General features: G+C 35.7%; 1 protein-coding gene across 15 annotated transcripts in view; it reads left to right on the top strand.

Moving 5' to 3' along the window:
- The window catches only part of TMEM232 (transmembrane protein 232), a 211,659-nt gene that overhangs the window by 22,518 nt on the left and 173,659 nt on the right, over nucleotides 1-15,482 (top strand). For 11 of the 15 annotated variants that reach the window (XM_042944992.1, XM_042944983.1, XM_042944955.1 and 8 more), the window contains 3 exons: nucleotides 1,121-1,256; nucleotides 12,900-13,011; nucleotides 14,353-14,458. The exons of 1 other annotated variant lie outside the window; for it this stretch is intronic. In XM_042944992.1, the coding sequence (XP_042800926.1) occupies nucleotides 1,138-1,256; nucleotides 12,900-13,011; nucleotides 14,353-14,458 (337 nt within the window). In that variant the 5' untranslated portion in view covers nucleotides 1,121-1,137. Of the gene's footprint in view, nucleotides 1-710; nucleotides 862-1,120; nucleotides 1,257-7,456; nucleotides 7,567-12,899; nucleotides 13,012-14,352; nucleotides 14,459-15,482 lie in introns of those variants that run through there. 3 more of the 15 variants (XM_042944975.1, XM_042945027.1, XM_042945051.1) reach the window with 3 other exon arrangements.

Raw genomic sequence — 15,482 nt, 5'->3', positions numbered from 1 at the left:
ATTGGAGTGGAGGACAGGAGAGTGAGATCAAAGTTCCTATTCTCCAGGATCCCTCTTAGCAGGCAGCCTCAGATTGGTTGCATGTCTAGACCAAAGGCCAATGTTTTCTATTAAGCACCACTCTCCAAAGCTATTCTTTCTGGGTCCCTCTTCTTCTCAGTTCTGACAGTGGTGTGTCACCTCCTTCTTCCAGACCCCGAGAATGGCACCATCTTGGGTTTTATTTTATTGTATTTTTATTTCAATAACTCTACATATGTCTTTTGAGTCTCTTTATTCATTTACTCCATTTGAGTGTGCCATCTGCTTCCTGCCAGAACCTTGACTAATATAATGATCAGTTTTAAAAATTAGCTAGCTTAAAAATGAAGTGCAAAACAATTCAATGTAAAACTTGACTACCTATTTCATTACTTCATTTGCTATTTAAATGCTCTACCAAACAAAAATAGTATGTTCTAATTTGGGTCATACACTCATAAAATGTATTCAGATGTACTTAAAAAGGAAAATACATCTGGATTTGAGAGCAAGCAGGGAAAACATAATCTAAATGCTAAAAAGACAGAGGACAGAAAAATTTGCAAGTAATTTTAAGAAATAGAAAGCATAGTGATCTAATAATGATCACAAGCCTGTACAGAAAGCTTCCTATAGGCCATGCTCAATTCTAAGCAATCTACATTTATGTACCTGTTTATTTCCTACAGCAACCCTGTAAGGAGGTAGTATTCCCATTGTACAAGTGCAGAAACTGAGGCACAGAGCAGTAAAGTAAATCAGTTTGATTGTATCCTCTGAACTATGATGCCATGATCTTCCAATGGTTTTGCTGATAAAACAGCTGAAGTATAATGAAAGGTAAATATTATATGAAAGAATAAGTTTTAAATAGTAACATAATAGAAAGCACATGGGTTTTCAATTCAAAGTTGGGTTTGATTCCTGGGTCTGACATTTTAAATTAAATTTAAATTCTTCCTTAATGTAATTTCTTTCTTCAGCCTGATTTTCTTTCTTACCACCCTTTTCCCCACAAATCATGAATTTGCATGTAATGTATTATTTGGTACTGTGAGTGCATTTGTATTTTAATACAAAGTTTAATATTTCTGTTTAGGTTTATGATCTGTGACTATGCCTGTCAACAAATCACCCATGATTAGTAAATTAGCAGTGATATCTTCCTCTTATCATGAAAAACTCTTGACGTTGAATTTTCAAAATTTAAGGAAAAGAAGGAGTAATAAATCAAAGTAAGTTTGAAAAAGTTTTCATGTTATTAAACTAGCAGACCCATATGCTTTGTAGAATTTAGAAAGTACAAATGGTTATGAATAATTTTTTAAAAATCACCTATAATTCTATAACTAAGGATAAAAATATTAAGGTTTACTATTTTGTAAATAAATGGATTCATAATTTGCAATGATCATATATTTCTAAAATTTTGAATTGTATACTTTTTGTTTAAAATAAGCATTTTTCCTATAAACATATATGTCTGCTAAGTTGCCATAATAATCTATGAAGTGCAAAAGAGAAAGTATTTAATAACTACTATATTGTGAAGCACTTCAGTTATTTCTATGTGCTTTCCTATTTCAAATTAAGCCAAGAGAAAATTTATTTCTGCATTTCAAATTATTTCCTTGGGGTAAAGTTTCTAAAATGAAGTCACTAGATCAAAGTTTGTTGATAATTTAAAAATTGTGTGTGATTTTAAGAAAATTTTAAAAACTTGAGAGTAAAGAGAATTATAGAATACATAATAAAACTTGCATGGTGACATATGGTTACATTTGTTTCAAATACTTTTCTTTAATAAAGAATAGATCAACAAACAGATAAAGTTGAAAATCTTTGGCCACGTGCCCTCCCAACTAAAATAATTATGCTAGATATCATTTCAGTTCATTTTTTGATTTTAATATACATGAATATAAAGTTGCATTTTCCAGATAAATAAAAATGTAGTTATACTTAACTCATTTATCTCTGGTTGGTTTCTTAAGTCAGTGTTATGTTTTTAATTCAATCCGTACTGATAATTGTTTTATTATTGATAATTATTTCTTCATTCCTTTTTTTCCCCTCAGCAGATTAATGTCCTTCTACTCATAGCTTCTATTATTGCTATTGAGAAGTTAGGTGAAATTTGGTGCTATTTCTTTCATATTAATCTGTGTTCCTCCACTTATATGCTTTCAAAATTTTCTTGTCTTCCACTTTCTGCAGTTTACTATGGTGTGTCCGAATGTAATTTTAAACAATTATTCTGCTTGGATCTCTCAAACCTTTTAAATCTGTGGGCTGTATCATAATTCTTAAAAAATTATCTGATATTGTTTCTTTAGAAATTACCTTGACAACTCATTTTCTCTTTTCTTTCCTTCTGGGAGTCTTGACTACATGTATATTAGACCATCTCATTGTATATTTCACCTTTCACTCTTTAGTCTGTATTTTCCTTTTTTTGGTCTCTTTTTACTGTAGTGTTTGGAACAATTTATTCTGATATGTGATCTGTTTTCCACGTGACTACTTCTCTTGTTACCATATTTACCAATTGAGTTTTAAAATCTGCCTGGAGTATAAATCTGCATTGAGACTGATCTCAGCAGCATGCACGCGCGCGCACACACACACACACGCGCACACACACACACACACACACACACACTTTTTTTTTTCCTTTCTCTTTCTTTCTCTGCTGAGCACCAAGGCAGCCTTCTTTACATATCCCTGGAGTTGGAGAGAAAGGATTGGGATTAGTTCTGATTGCTTTTACCTCAGGTATCTAGTTAGACAATGTGAAGGGAGTCCAAGTTTTCTGTACCTTGGAAGCTCTGGGTTTTTCGTACTGCACAGTCACTTAGAAAACATACTTGGTCTTCTCTCCATGACCCCTTGTACCAAGGGAAACCAGATTCTGTTCCTGGCACAAACTGTTTGAGATGAAGCAGAGAACTGTCTTGTATGAAGGGACATCACTTTTGTTTTCCTTCTTAGGTGTTACATGAATTACCATATGCCTCATATTGTATTTGTTTCACTTATTCTTCCTTAGAAACATGAATTTTTGCAGGCCTAGTGTGGATTCTGTTAGAGACACATTTAGGGCTGCATGTAAATCTTTCAAATGAGGTACTGAAGTCTATTCTGGACCAAAGAGAAAAATCACACAATCTTACAATGGATTACTGGTTCAGAGTATTACTATTTTGTCACAATTTTCTTTTATAACTAAGATTATTTTATTGTGTATAGTCTGTTTTGCTTTTTCTACTTCATCTCAGAGATGGTGAAGACCAGAAGATTTTGAAGACTTACACCAAATATATACATTTATTTTAGGTGACTGGAAAGAATTAAAGGGAATGTAAATCTTACATTAGGAAGATTTAGTCAAGCTATTAGATTATTTTACATCTTTTTCATAGAAATATTTTTTATATCTGGAAGGCCAGAGTCTTCAGTTTCCTAAAATGTTAATAAGCCTCCAATTTTTTCTTTTTATTAATTTATTTGACATTTTTGTAGATAGTAACATGTGCTGTACAGATACATGCTCTAAATATTTAAAAATACTATACATGTACCTATCTATATAATATTTCTGATTTAAAAAAATTTTTTTAACATTTTATTTATTTTTGAGACAGGGAGAGACAGAGCATGAACAGGGGAGGGTCAGAGAGAGGGAGACACAGAATCCGAAACAGGCTCCAGGCTCTGAGCTATCAGCACAGAGCCCGACACGGGACTCGAACTCATGGACCGCGAGATCATGACCTGAGCTGAAGTAGGCCGCCCAACCAACTGAGCCACCCAGGAGCCCCTAATATTTCTGATTTTTATAAGTATACATTCATAATACAATTTAACTTTATAATATGGGCTCTAAATATGTGTTGTCAGCAGCAAGAAGAAACTTTTGTAGACTTAACATTTATATTCTGATCATTTGTTTATTTTGTCTATAGGCTTTGTTTTTCATTTATCTGAATTATTATAAGCCTTTAAGTAAAATTCTAAATTTTAATTAGGCCTGTTAATTTTAGCCTGAGACCTATATATTGTAGCATTTGAGGATGACTATAGATGATTTAGCCAAAAATATGGTGACAGGATCTGGATGGCCATAAAGAGCATGAACCCATGTAATTATGTATTAAATGTAGCTTTTTTTAGAATGTATTACCCCTATTCTTCACAGAGCTAGAACAAATAATCCTAAATTTGTATGGAACCAGAAATGACCCCAAGCCAAAGCAATCTTGAAAAAGAAAACCAAAGCGGGGGCATCACAATCCCAGACTTCAAAGCTATACCACAAAGCTGTAATCGTCAAGACAGTATGGTACTGGCACAAGAACAGACACTCAGATCAATGGAACAGAATAGAGAACCCAGAAATGGACCCACAATCGTATGGCCAACTAATCTTTGACAAAGCAGGAAAGAATATCCAATGGAATAAAGACAGTCTCTTTAGCAAATGGTGCTGGGAAAACTGGACAGCGACATGCGGAAGAATGAACCTGGACCACTTTCTTACACCATGCACACAAACTCAAAATGGATGAAAGACCTAAATGTAAGACAGGAAGCCATCAAAATCCTCAAGGAGAAAGCAGGCAAAAACCTCTTTGATCTTGCCCGCAGCAACTTCTTACTCAACATGTCTCCGGAGGCAAGGGAAACAAAAGCAAAAATGAACTACTGGGACCTCATCAAAATAGGAAACTTCTGCACAGTGAAGGAAACAATCAGCACAACTAAAAGGCAACCAACAGAATGGGAGAAGATATTTGCAAATGACATATCAGATAAAGGGTTAGTATCCAAAATCTATAAAGAACTGCTCAGACTCAACACCCAAAAAACAAATAATCCAGTGAAGAAATGGGCAAAAGACATGAGTAGACACTTCTCCAAAGAAGACATCCAGATGGCCAACCGACACATGAAAGAATGCTCAACATCACTCATCATCAGGGAAATACAAATCAAAACCACAATGAGATACCACCTTACACCTGTCAGAGTGGCTAACATTAACAACTCAGGCAACAACAGATGTTGGCGAGGATGAGGAGAAAGAGGATCTCTTTTGCATTATTGGTGGGAATGCAACGTGGTGCAGCCAATCTGGAAAACATTATGGAGGTTCCTCAAAACATTAAAACTAGAACTACCCTACGACCCAGCAATTGTACTACTAGGTATTTATCCAAGTGATACAAGTGTGCTGTTTCGAAGGAACACATGCACCCCTGTGTTTATAGCAGCACTATCAATAATAGCCAAAGTATGGAAAGAGCCCAAATGTCTATCAATGGATGAATAGATAAGGAAGATGTGGTATATATATATATATATATATATATATATATATATATATGTATATATATATATATATATATATATATATATATATATATATGTAATGGAGTATTACTCAGCAGTCAAAAAGAATGAAATCTTGACAGTTGCAACTACATGGATGGAACTGGAGGGTATTATGCTAAGTGAAATTAGTCAGAGAAAGACAAATATCATATGACTTCACTCATATGAGGACTTTAAGAGACAAAACAGATGAACATAAGGGAAGAGCAACAAAAATAATATAAAAACAGGGAGTGGGACAAAACATAAGAGACTCTTAAATATGGAGAAAAAACAGGTTATTGGAGGGGTTGTGGGAGGGGGGATGTGCTAAATGGGTAAGGGGCATTAAGGAATCTACTCCTGAAATCATTGTTTCACTATATGCTAACTAATTTGGATGTAAATTAAAAAAAAAAAAAAAAGAATGTATTACCCCAAATGAGAGGTTAGTAGCTACTGATGAGGATGTCTGTAGAGGGTACATAAAGTCTTGCAAAATCTTAGAAACCACAGACCTCTTATACTTAGGCTTATACCACTGTCTTAGCCCAAGTCACTAGAAGGTAGAATATGAGAAGAGGATTAGAATTCTAATACTTTATGTAAGGTATGCAAGGTCAATTCACTAAAGGTGGAAAAAAAAGGGAAATGAGACAGGAAACCTTGATGCATTACCTCCTGGAGCACTAAATCGCATCTTGCCATAATGAGACACAGGAGAGACATGTCCATATTTGGCATATGGGACTTTTTAAGACTGCTTTCAAGGAGAAGCCACATCTCACAATAGTCCACAGAATGGAGAAATGAGGAGGGTTATTCATATCATCTGTTCCTTTTTGTCTAGCATTTTCCTTCATCAAGATTCACCCCGTAGGTGCTAACTTACCATACTTCCATCTTGTGTCACTCAGAAGGTGGCTACTCCAAATGTAGAAGAGGAGAGGCAGCTCAGTGTTTGGCCATGGAGATCATGCAGGCAGAAGTCAAGTGAATCTGAGACTCTGCACAATACTTATGGTCAAAACAGGCACTAATCATGGATACTTTATAAGCTTTGTGTGCTTGAATTTTGCGGAATGTTTTCAGACATCAGAATTTTCTTATCCCTAAACTCAACTCAGTATCAGTGTTTCACTAGTGACACTACTGTCTTAAAGATTTCCACTCACTTTCTAAATATTAACTCTAGTGGTCTCTTTGTCCTTAGTTTTGATTCCCTGCAGATGTATGTTTGGTCATCGTCTTATTCTACATTCTGTTCTTTGCTGTCTCAGTCTAGAATTGCTTGTTTGCATGGAACAGACACAACATCAAATTAACTTAGGCAAAAGGAAAATGTAAGGGAAGGATACAGGGTTGTCTGGTGGAACCTGAGAGCAGAAGGCATAGCCAGGTGTCATTCATTCATTCATTGATTCAGTACTTATTATGTTCTTTAATTGATACAAGAGATAAAATGGTCAACTTGACAGATGTAGTCTGCATCTATACTGGACTAGAAACATGAAAAAGATAGTGGCTCTGGCTATACATTAGTAAATAATCTAACAAACATTGATTGGGTGCTCCAATGGTGAGCAAGTAGCTTTCTGTTTTGGGGTGCTTTGTTGTCTTGAATGGCCTCTCAGCAAAAGCCACCTCTTGGCTCTACAAGACTCTAACATTTCTGTTCCGCTCTAACATCAACTAATTAAAGTATCAGGTAATTATTTAAAATCCCTGTAGAGAGGATTAGAGTGGCCTAACTTGATTCAGACAGGTGATGTGACCCAATCAGCTACAGTCAGGGAGGTAGGATCATATGATACTAATATAGAAGCTGGACCTACTGATTCAGTAGGGACTATAAGTAATGGACAAATTCTCAGAGAAGGAATTTATACCCCAAATTATACACATATTTGAATTCCATTGTAGTGCTCCCCTGAATCTCCTTTTATTATATTCACTGTCTCTTCTTTTCTTCTTGCCTCTAACTATGGAATTTGTCCAAAGATCTCCCTTGACTCTTTTTTTTTCCTCAGTACTCTTCCTCTTGAAATTTTGTGGCTTTGAATATCAGTGATAGTAGTTGAATCTGAAATCTTCATTTCCATATCCTATCCACTTCCTAATACCTGCCTCACAAGTCTGGATCATAGACCTCTCCACTTGGATGCCTCACAGGTAAATCATAATCAATTGTCCAGAACAGCACAGATCATCTACCCTTATTCCTCCAGCTTATTGTCCTAATGTCAGCTCTCTACTACTGATTGTGTAGGCTCAAAGCCTTGAGATTATCTTACCTCCACTCTCACAATTCTTCTCACATCCTATTAGTCATCAAGCCCTATTGTTTAGCTTCCACGTAATCTTTCATATTCATTTACTCTTCCTCATTTGTATTGCCCAAACTGTAGTTCAGACCTTTTTTACTTCTTACCTACATTGTTGAAATAGTTGCTGAGTGGCTTCCCAACAGTGACTCCTCATTTAAAACTATTCAACATATGACTTTGAGTTTAGACATCCTAAAGTACAGTGTAATCTCATAATTCTTCTGCACAACAGTTCCTTTTTATTTATTAAATAAAACTTAAAAACCTGTGCGTAACGTAGAATTAGTGCCCACTGCAACTAAGAATATCATAAATAGCAATGCCATTTAAATAAAAATAAAATTTATTTCTCTGAATGTAGTCAGTCCAGAGCTGGTATGGTGATCTGGAACCTAGGTTCCATCCGTCTGCTCTGCCGCACATGGCTTACACATAAGGCCATCTCATGGGTTTATCGTGGCTGCTGAAGCTCCACTTATCACAGTCATGCTTCATGCAGCAGGATAAAGGGCAGAAGGGTCTGTTCCCCCTTTTTAGTAAACTTCCCAGAACTACTATCTGAATTTTACTTACATTTTACTGGCTGAAACATAGACACACAGGCATATCTAACTGCAAGAAAGAATCTTTTTGTAAGAAAATGAGAACAGACACCAATGTAGGAAGCTATAAATCTCTGCCACAGACCACCTTTCAATGCCATTTATGTTTGTCCTCAACCCAGAATTTCCATCTTCATTTCCTACCTTGATTTTAAGCATTCTGTCTGTTTATGCTGGGTTAAATTCTTTATTTTTTCTCTTTGTTCCCATTTGCAATAGTTAGGGTAAATTGGAAACAATTATAGAAAGAGGCCACTAATTTCAGTGGCTCAGGTAAGATAGAAATGTATTTATCTGACATAAAAAGTCAGTGGGTCTAGGCTGACAGGACAGCCCTGCTTTTAGTGAGAAAACTCAGGACCCTCATTATCTCACAGGGTGTTGTACTCATCTGCCTAATCAAAGCTGATTCAGCGCTATATTTGTGTTCCAGTCCACCAGAGGGAAAAAAGGTATAATTCTAGAGAAAATGGTGTGCCTTCAAGTTAGAGGTGACCTGAAATTTGCATATATTACATTTGCTCACATCCCATTAGCTTGGCCATATGCCCACATCTAGCTGCCAGAAAGACTGGGAAATATAGAGTAGCTAGGTGATCATGTGCCAAAGAAAAGTCAGATAAAGAATTTTGAAAGGACAGCTGCTATTCTGTCACATTCCAGTTCCTTTGTATTCAAGTTACAGTTTAAGTGCCATTTCTGCAAAGAAGCTTTTTCTGGATCTTTAACCCAAAACGGTAATGCTTATAACTAACAGTTATCCAGCACTTGATATATACTGGGAACCAGACTGCAATGATACTTTTCAAAATTCTACAAGATGTTGTCCTCATTTCCACAGATGAAAAATGATAGTTCACACAGATTAAGTGATTAAACCAAGATTACAGGACTAGGAATTTATTTCTACTTCTAAACTCTCACAGGATTTCATTTCCTTTTTTTTTTTTTTTTTAATGTTTATTTTTGAGAGGGGGGGAAGAGAGAGAGAGAGAGGGAGGGAGAGAATGCAAGTAGGGGAGGGGCAAAGAGACGGTGGAGGGGGGTGGAGACAGAGGATCCGAAGCAGTCTCTGCACTGACAACAGAGAGCCTGATGCAGGGCTCAAACTCACGAACTGTGAGATCATGAGCCAAAGTTGGATGCTTAACCGACTGAGCCACCCAGGTGCCCCTCCTTTATTTATTTTTCTTAGTACATCTTTTTGTTGCATCTCACTTCTTTCCCACATTGGGAACTTTCTGAGGCCAAGTCTGATTCCTCTTCTAGCCCTCACTGTATATAGCAAAATACTTTGTATGTAGGAGACTTCCCTTAAATATTTACTGAACAAATGAATTGTCAGCTAAAATAATTCTGAATTCACAGGTAACATAAATAGTTTAGGTAGGGTATTCATGCCAAGTATATTTTCTGTATATGTAAAATTAGAATGATCTTTATTTACTTCCTTTTGCATACGACTGCACTTATATACTTATAATAGATTACATTTATCTTTGAAGAAATTAGAATGTGGGAAGAAGTTGGAGTGTGGGAAGCTAAAGCATATTTTATTTTCAAATGCCTATATTTACTCTTTTCTTTTTTAAATTTATTTACTTAAATTTCAGTTGTTAACATACAATATAGTGTTGGTTTCAAGTATAGAACCCAGTGATTCATCACTTACATATAGTATGGGGATAGATAAATTAGAATAGTGTGTACCTGTTAAATATCAGGCCATGTACAAGGATTTTTTTAAATTATGGCATCAGGGGTGCCTGGGTTACTCAGTCGCTTAAGCATCTGACTTTGGTTTAGGTCGTGATCTCATGGTTTGTGAGTTTGAGCCCCACGTTGGGCTCTGTGCTGACAGCTCAGAGCCTGGAGCCTGCTTCAGATTCTGTGTCTCCTTCTCTCTCAGCCCCTCCCCACTTGTGCTGTGTCTCTCTCTGTCTCTCAAATAAAAATATAAAAAAATTAAAAAAAATAAAATTATGGCATCAGTTTGGGTGGACAAAATTATACAGGAAGTAATGGGAGATGTCAATCAATAAAGGAATTGTTGCATTTGTGTATATCCATATTACTGCATATTAGCATCATTTGAACTTGAGGCATGTCTAATAAATTTAATGAAGAAAGAATGCTACAGTGCTATATACATGGTTCCATTTATTTATTTATTTAAAAAAAATTTTTTTTAATGTTTATTTATTTTTGAGACAGAGAGAGACAGAGCATGAACGGGGGAGGGTCAGAGAGAGAGGGAGACACAAAATCTGAAACAGGCTCCAGGCTCTGAGCCATCAGCACAGAGCTCGATGCGGGGCTCAAACCCACAGACCGTGAGATCATGACCTGAGCCGAAGTCAGACGCTTAACCGACTGAGCCACCCAGGCACCCCTGGTTCCATTTATTTAAATATAATTATTTATAGGTCTGTTTATGTTTGTGAACATTGAGAAAGGTATGCAAGGATACGCACTAAACCATTGATCTTGGCTATTTCTGATGGGTATGACTGGAGGCAGTAATGTTGGGAGTCTAAGTGTGTTAACTTTCTTATGCATCCCTTCATGTTTGGTTTGTTATGAAAAGCACTGATATGTTCATATTTTAAAATATATAATTTCTAATGAAATTTATAAAAAATTAACTGCATAAAGGGGATACCTTCTTGAAATTCCCATAGCACTTAGTACACATGTGAAGATTAAAGCTATTTTGGAGTCTTCATGTGGATCAAAGATATGTCATCCTAGATGACTATTGAGAAAGAGTTTTCAGCCAACCTTCACTGTATTTATCTAAGCAGATTGTCTCCAAGGTGGAGAGTGAAATAGAGAACACAAAATCAAGAATGGGAGTTACTCATTTCAGAATGCCAATGCTACCAGAGTGCTAAACCTGAACTCTTTCTCTATTTTACTGTAAGCTCCTTGAAGGCAGGGCTTTTTATTCCGTCGTTGTATCCCCACTTCCAAGATTAACAGGAGATGGTCACTAAATGCCTACTGAATGAATGACTGAATAAATGCACATTTTAGGATGGCAGTTAAAGAGTTGGTTATTTCATTAATTGTTCTTCACTGGGATATCTATATTTGGTTCTGGTTTATAGGACACCATGCCCTTACCTCTCCTCATCCTGTGATCATAAGGCACTGTCTTTACTTTTACATATGTCTATCTCCTGAAAAGGCCTGTGACCACAAAGCAACTATTTCACGAAATTCTGAACATGGTAGTTCTTGAAAAATGTGGTTTTTTTTTTTCTTCCAGATCACTCCTTCTAATGTCATGACTCCAACAGTTATTTGGTCACACAACTAAAGAACTCATTGATTCTATCAGCTATTCATCATTTCTGATATCACTTTTGATCCCATGCTCATCTTAAATCTTATGGTATATCATTATAATCACTCTCCTCATTCTTTTGCATACACCCTCAACTTATTTTTCCCACTTCTCTTTGAAATGCCCATCTATTCTCTACGCACTCCCACAGGGGTTCCTTTTCATTGGCAAGACCTTAAATACCATATGTGTATTTAATGACTCAGTAATGACTCCAAAATTGATGTATCTCACCTGAAGTTTTCACCTGAAATTTGAACTCCTATGTCTGATTGCCTGTTCCATGTCCCCACCTGGATGGCTATGGTCATCTCGAACACGATATGTCCAGTATTGAATTTATTCTCTGCCCTCACCCCAAACCTGCTTCTCCAGCAATCTTCCCCATCTCAGAAAATTGCAGTTCCATCCTTCCAGTTATTCAGTTCAATCATGAATTCTTTTTTTTCCTCTCATGCCTAATTTCTAATTCTTCAGGCAGTCTTGCTGGAACTAATGTCAAAATATACCCATCATCCACACTTTTCTCTTTACCGACATTGCTCTAATCTGATCTAAGCCACTGTTATCTCTCACCTAAGTATGCATGTGCCTCCTCCCTGGCTACCTCCCACCTTTCCACACTCCAGCTCTCAATATGACATTGGAATGATCCTATTAAAACTTAAGTTAAATCATGCCACTCCTCTAATCAAAACCCTGCAATAACTTCCCATCTCATCCAGAGTTAATCTGGCTACTTGTCACCTCTCTGACCTTACCACATACATCTTTCCTCCCTCGCTCATTTTACCGCAGCCACAGTTGGACTGATTCCACTTGCATGGAGGGAATAAAGGTTTAGCTTAAATTGAACCTACACTGATATATGTGAGGAGATAAACTAGTCTTCAACATAACTGGAGCTGTGCTGAGTTTTACCTATGAAGAAGGCATATACCAACAAGACTTCTGGCAACCATTTCAGAAACTTTTTTTTTTTTCAGAGACTACAAAATTCTTTGACATTATGAGAATTCTGTTTCTCAATCTAAGATCATGATTAGATCAGTCTAGGAGGTCTGTACACATATTTTCTTTTTATTTCACTGATTTCTATATGTGTGTATGAAACATTTTTATTAAGGTAAAGTACTTTTTTAAAAGAAAAGTGTTACACCCAGTCCCTGGTAGTCCCAAATTAAAATTTGGAACCGTTAGCTATAATTATTGATTTGTTTGGTTTAGGCCATCATTTTCAATCACAAAAGAATTCATCTTGAGATTCAACGAAACAAAAAATCCAAAAGAGAAGGAAGAATTGTTGGACCTAGCTAGAAAAAATATCCTCAGATGTAAGGTAATAGTATACTCTTTGATTACTTAATATATGGACTTTCTGTTCTAGTTGGTGGGTTGTTACATGTTCCAAAATACTGAAAGGAAAAATAAGAAATACTTTTTTAAAGTTATAAGTAAGCATAGTTAAAGATACTAATGCAAAATAAAGTTAAAGCTTATAGCCAAATAATTCAATGTCAAATAGATTTTTAGGTGGAGATTATCCATAAGTTAAAGGGAAATGTAGCTGTTGACACTTGACCAAGGGCTCGCCACAAAGTATGAAAGGCTGGAGAATAAATTTTTGATTATGAAAATTCCACTTTTTTCTAAAAAAAAGGTTGACTGAGATATGAAGTGTCCCAAAGAAGAAGATTTCCTAAACCTTCACTATACATGCCCAGAATACTCTATTCTTTCTGTGTAACAAACTATTCAGAATACTCTATTCTTTCTGTGTAACAAATTATTCACCTAACTTGTAGAAAAGAGATTCTTTAAGAGTGTGCCATTAATTTCCAGATTTTCAAACATATATCAAAACAGAACAAGAAGTGAAATAAGTCTTTGTTTTACTTTTCTTACATTAGATCCAGTTTGTTTGGAAGAAACTAATATACCTATGATTTTGCTTTAATACAAAAAAAATTCATGCAATAAAAGTTGCACAAAACTGAAGCATAAATTAAGCCATTTTTTTTTTTTTGTGGTGGTGGTTGTTATTTCTCAGTATTTCAGTTCACTGTTGCTCATATTTTTTAAAATTTTGAAAAAATTTGATTAGAAAAATAATGTACTTCATGCCAAGAGGTGCTAGCAGATACATTCATTTGTGAGCTTCTCTCCAATTGGCCAGCTGCTCCCCAGGGCAGTCCTAGGAGTGGGACCATTAAGAAAAGACTGGTCATCTTGGTATATATCTCATGTTCATTAATTTCAGTCCATTCACAGTGAAGTAGCCAGGGTTTTCCAGCAAACTGGCTTCAAACTACTTTCTGTCGAACTGCATTTGTTCAATATACTTTTCCTTCTAGAATTGGAGATGCTTTCTCTTGGTGGGGAAATGAGATAGAAGTAATCCTTAGAAAATACAGAATAAAAGAATTATTTCTAGCAAATAACCAATGACATAACTGAGAATATTAGCAAACATTCCTTACATTTTAGCATTAATAACAATTTACAGAAAATGTCAAAAAGTAAAAATAAGAAAAGCAAAACAAAAACAAAAAGTTTTATACATCTCTGGTTGTAGAGCATAGCCTCCTAGAGTGACCTTCAGAGTATAATTAAATAAACACATAAATTTGTAAGAAGCTGTATATTTTGGTTTGCCTTTTTTCATGCTTTCCCATAACAGAGAAAACTTGGTCTCAAAACCTTGGGCTCTGGGAAGCATGTTCATCTTCCTACTGCATGGACGGAAGTAATATATCTGGCTCAATGCAAAGGAGAAATCCAAGATGGTATGTGCTCTAACTAAGCTCTTTTTAGTTACCTCAAGTGTTTTCTAGATTAGCAGAGAAGGTATAATTTGTGAACTTTAACATTTGAAAACTATGCAGGAGCCAAGGAAAATTTGCCTTTCTGTATCAAAATATCTGGTGATGTTTCATTAGGAAAGCTCCTTTTGTAATTTTGAATTCATGAATTTGTTCAACATTTTAATTACAAAAGTGTTTTAGAAACTTTTGCTCTGGCTAATTAAAAAGTAATATAAAATGTCATTTAGTGATTTTGAATTACAATAGGCACTATACTTTAGAGAAACTTGTTTTGGACTTTTATAGTTCTTACTCATAAGACGTTAGCCAAATGGTTGTTTGTTTTTCACTTATTTTAAACAGCCATTTTACTCATTACCTTTTCATTTATCACTTCTCATTTATATGTCTCCTTTTAAACCATCCTCCAACCAATCTAAAAAGGAAATTAAAAAACACTATTTTTAAGGAGGTAAAATTCCTCCTATCGTTATCCTAAATTTTATGTGTATGCCTTTTACAATGAGTTTTAAAATGTTAACCATATGAGGTCAGAGAGTATTTTCCTATGTAAATTGGGTTTTGTAGTGCTATCCGGGACTTTTCAAGCAACAGGAAGAGTAAGAACAATTTTGTATTTAACCTACCTATATGGCACTTCATCACAGTGCTATCCACAGCCTGACCTATACTAAATTTTTAAATGATATTGAAGTAAACAACCCTAGCTTATCAGCAACCAGCAGCTGCTTGCTTTTCTTTGTCCATTAAACCTGTTTTGTTCAGGTATCCTTCAGTCACGTGATTCAGAAGACTGGTGCTTCCCAGCCTGGGCATCTGGGGGAGGTCATAGTTGATCTAAACTAATCATGGCCATTCTCTTTTTTTTTTTTTTCAACGTTTTTTATTTATTTTTGGGACAGAGAGAGACAGAGCATGAACGGGGGAGGGGCAGAGAGAGAGGGAGACACAGAATCAGAAACAGGCTCCAGGCTCCGAGCCATCA

Source organism: Panthera leo, chromosome A1 (genome assembly GCF_018350215.1).
Source record: "Panthera leo isolate Ple1 chromosome A1, P.leo_Ple1_pat1.1, whole genome shotgun sequence".
NCBI lineage: Eukaryota > Metazoa > Chordata > Mammalia > Carnivora > Felidae > Panthera > Panthera leo.
Note: the sequence above shows the minus strand (reverse complement) of the source record. Positions and strands in the feature narration are given on the sequence as shown.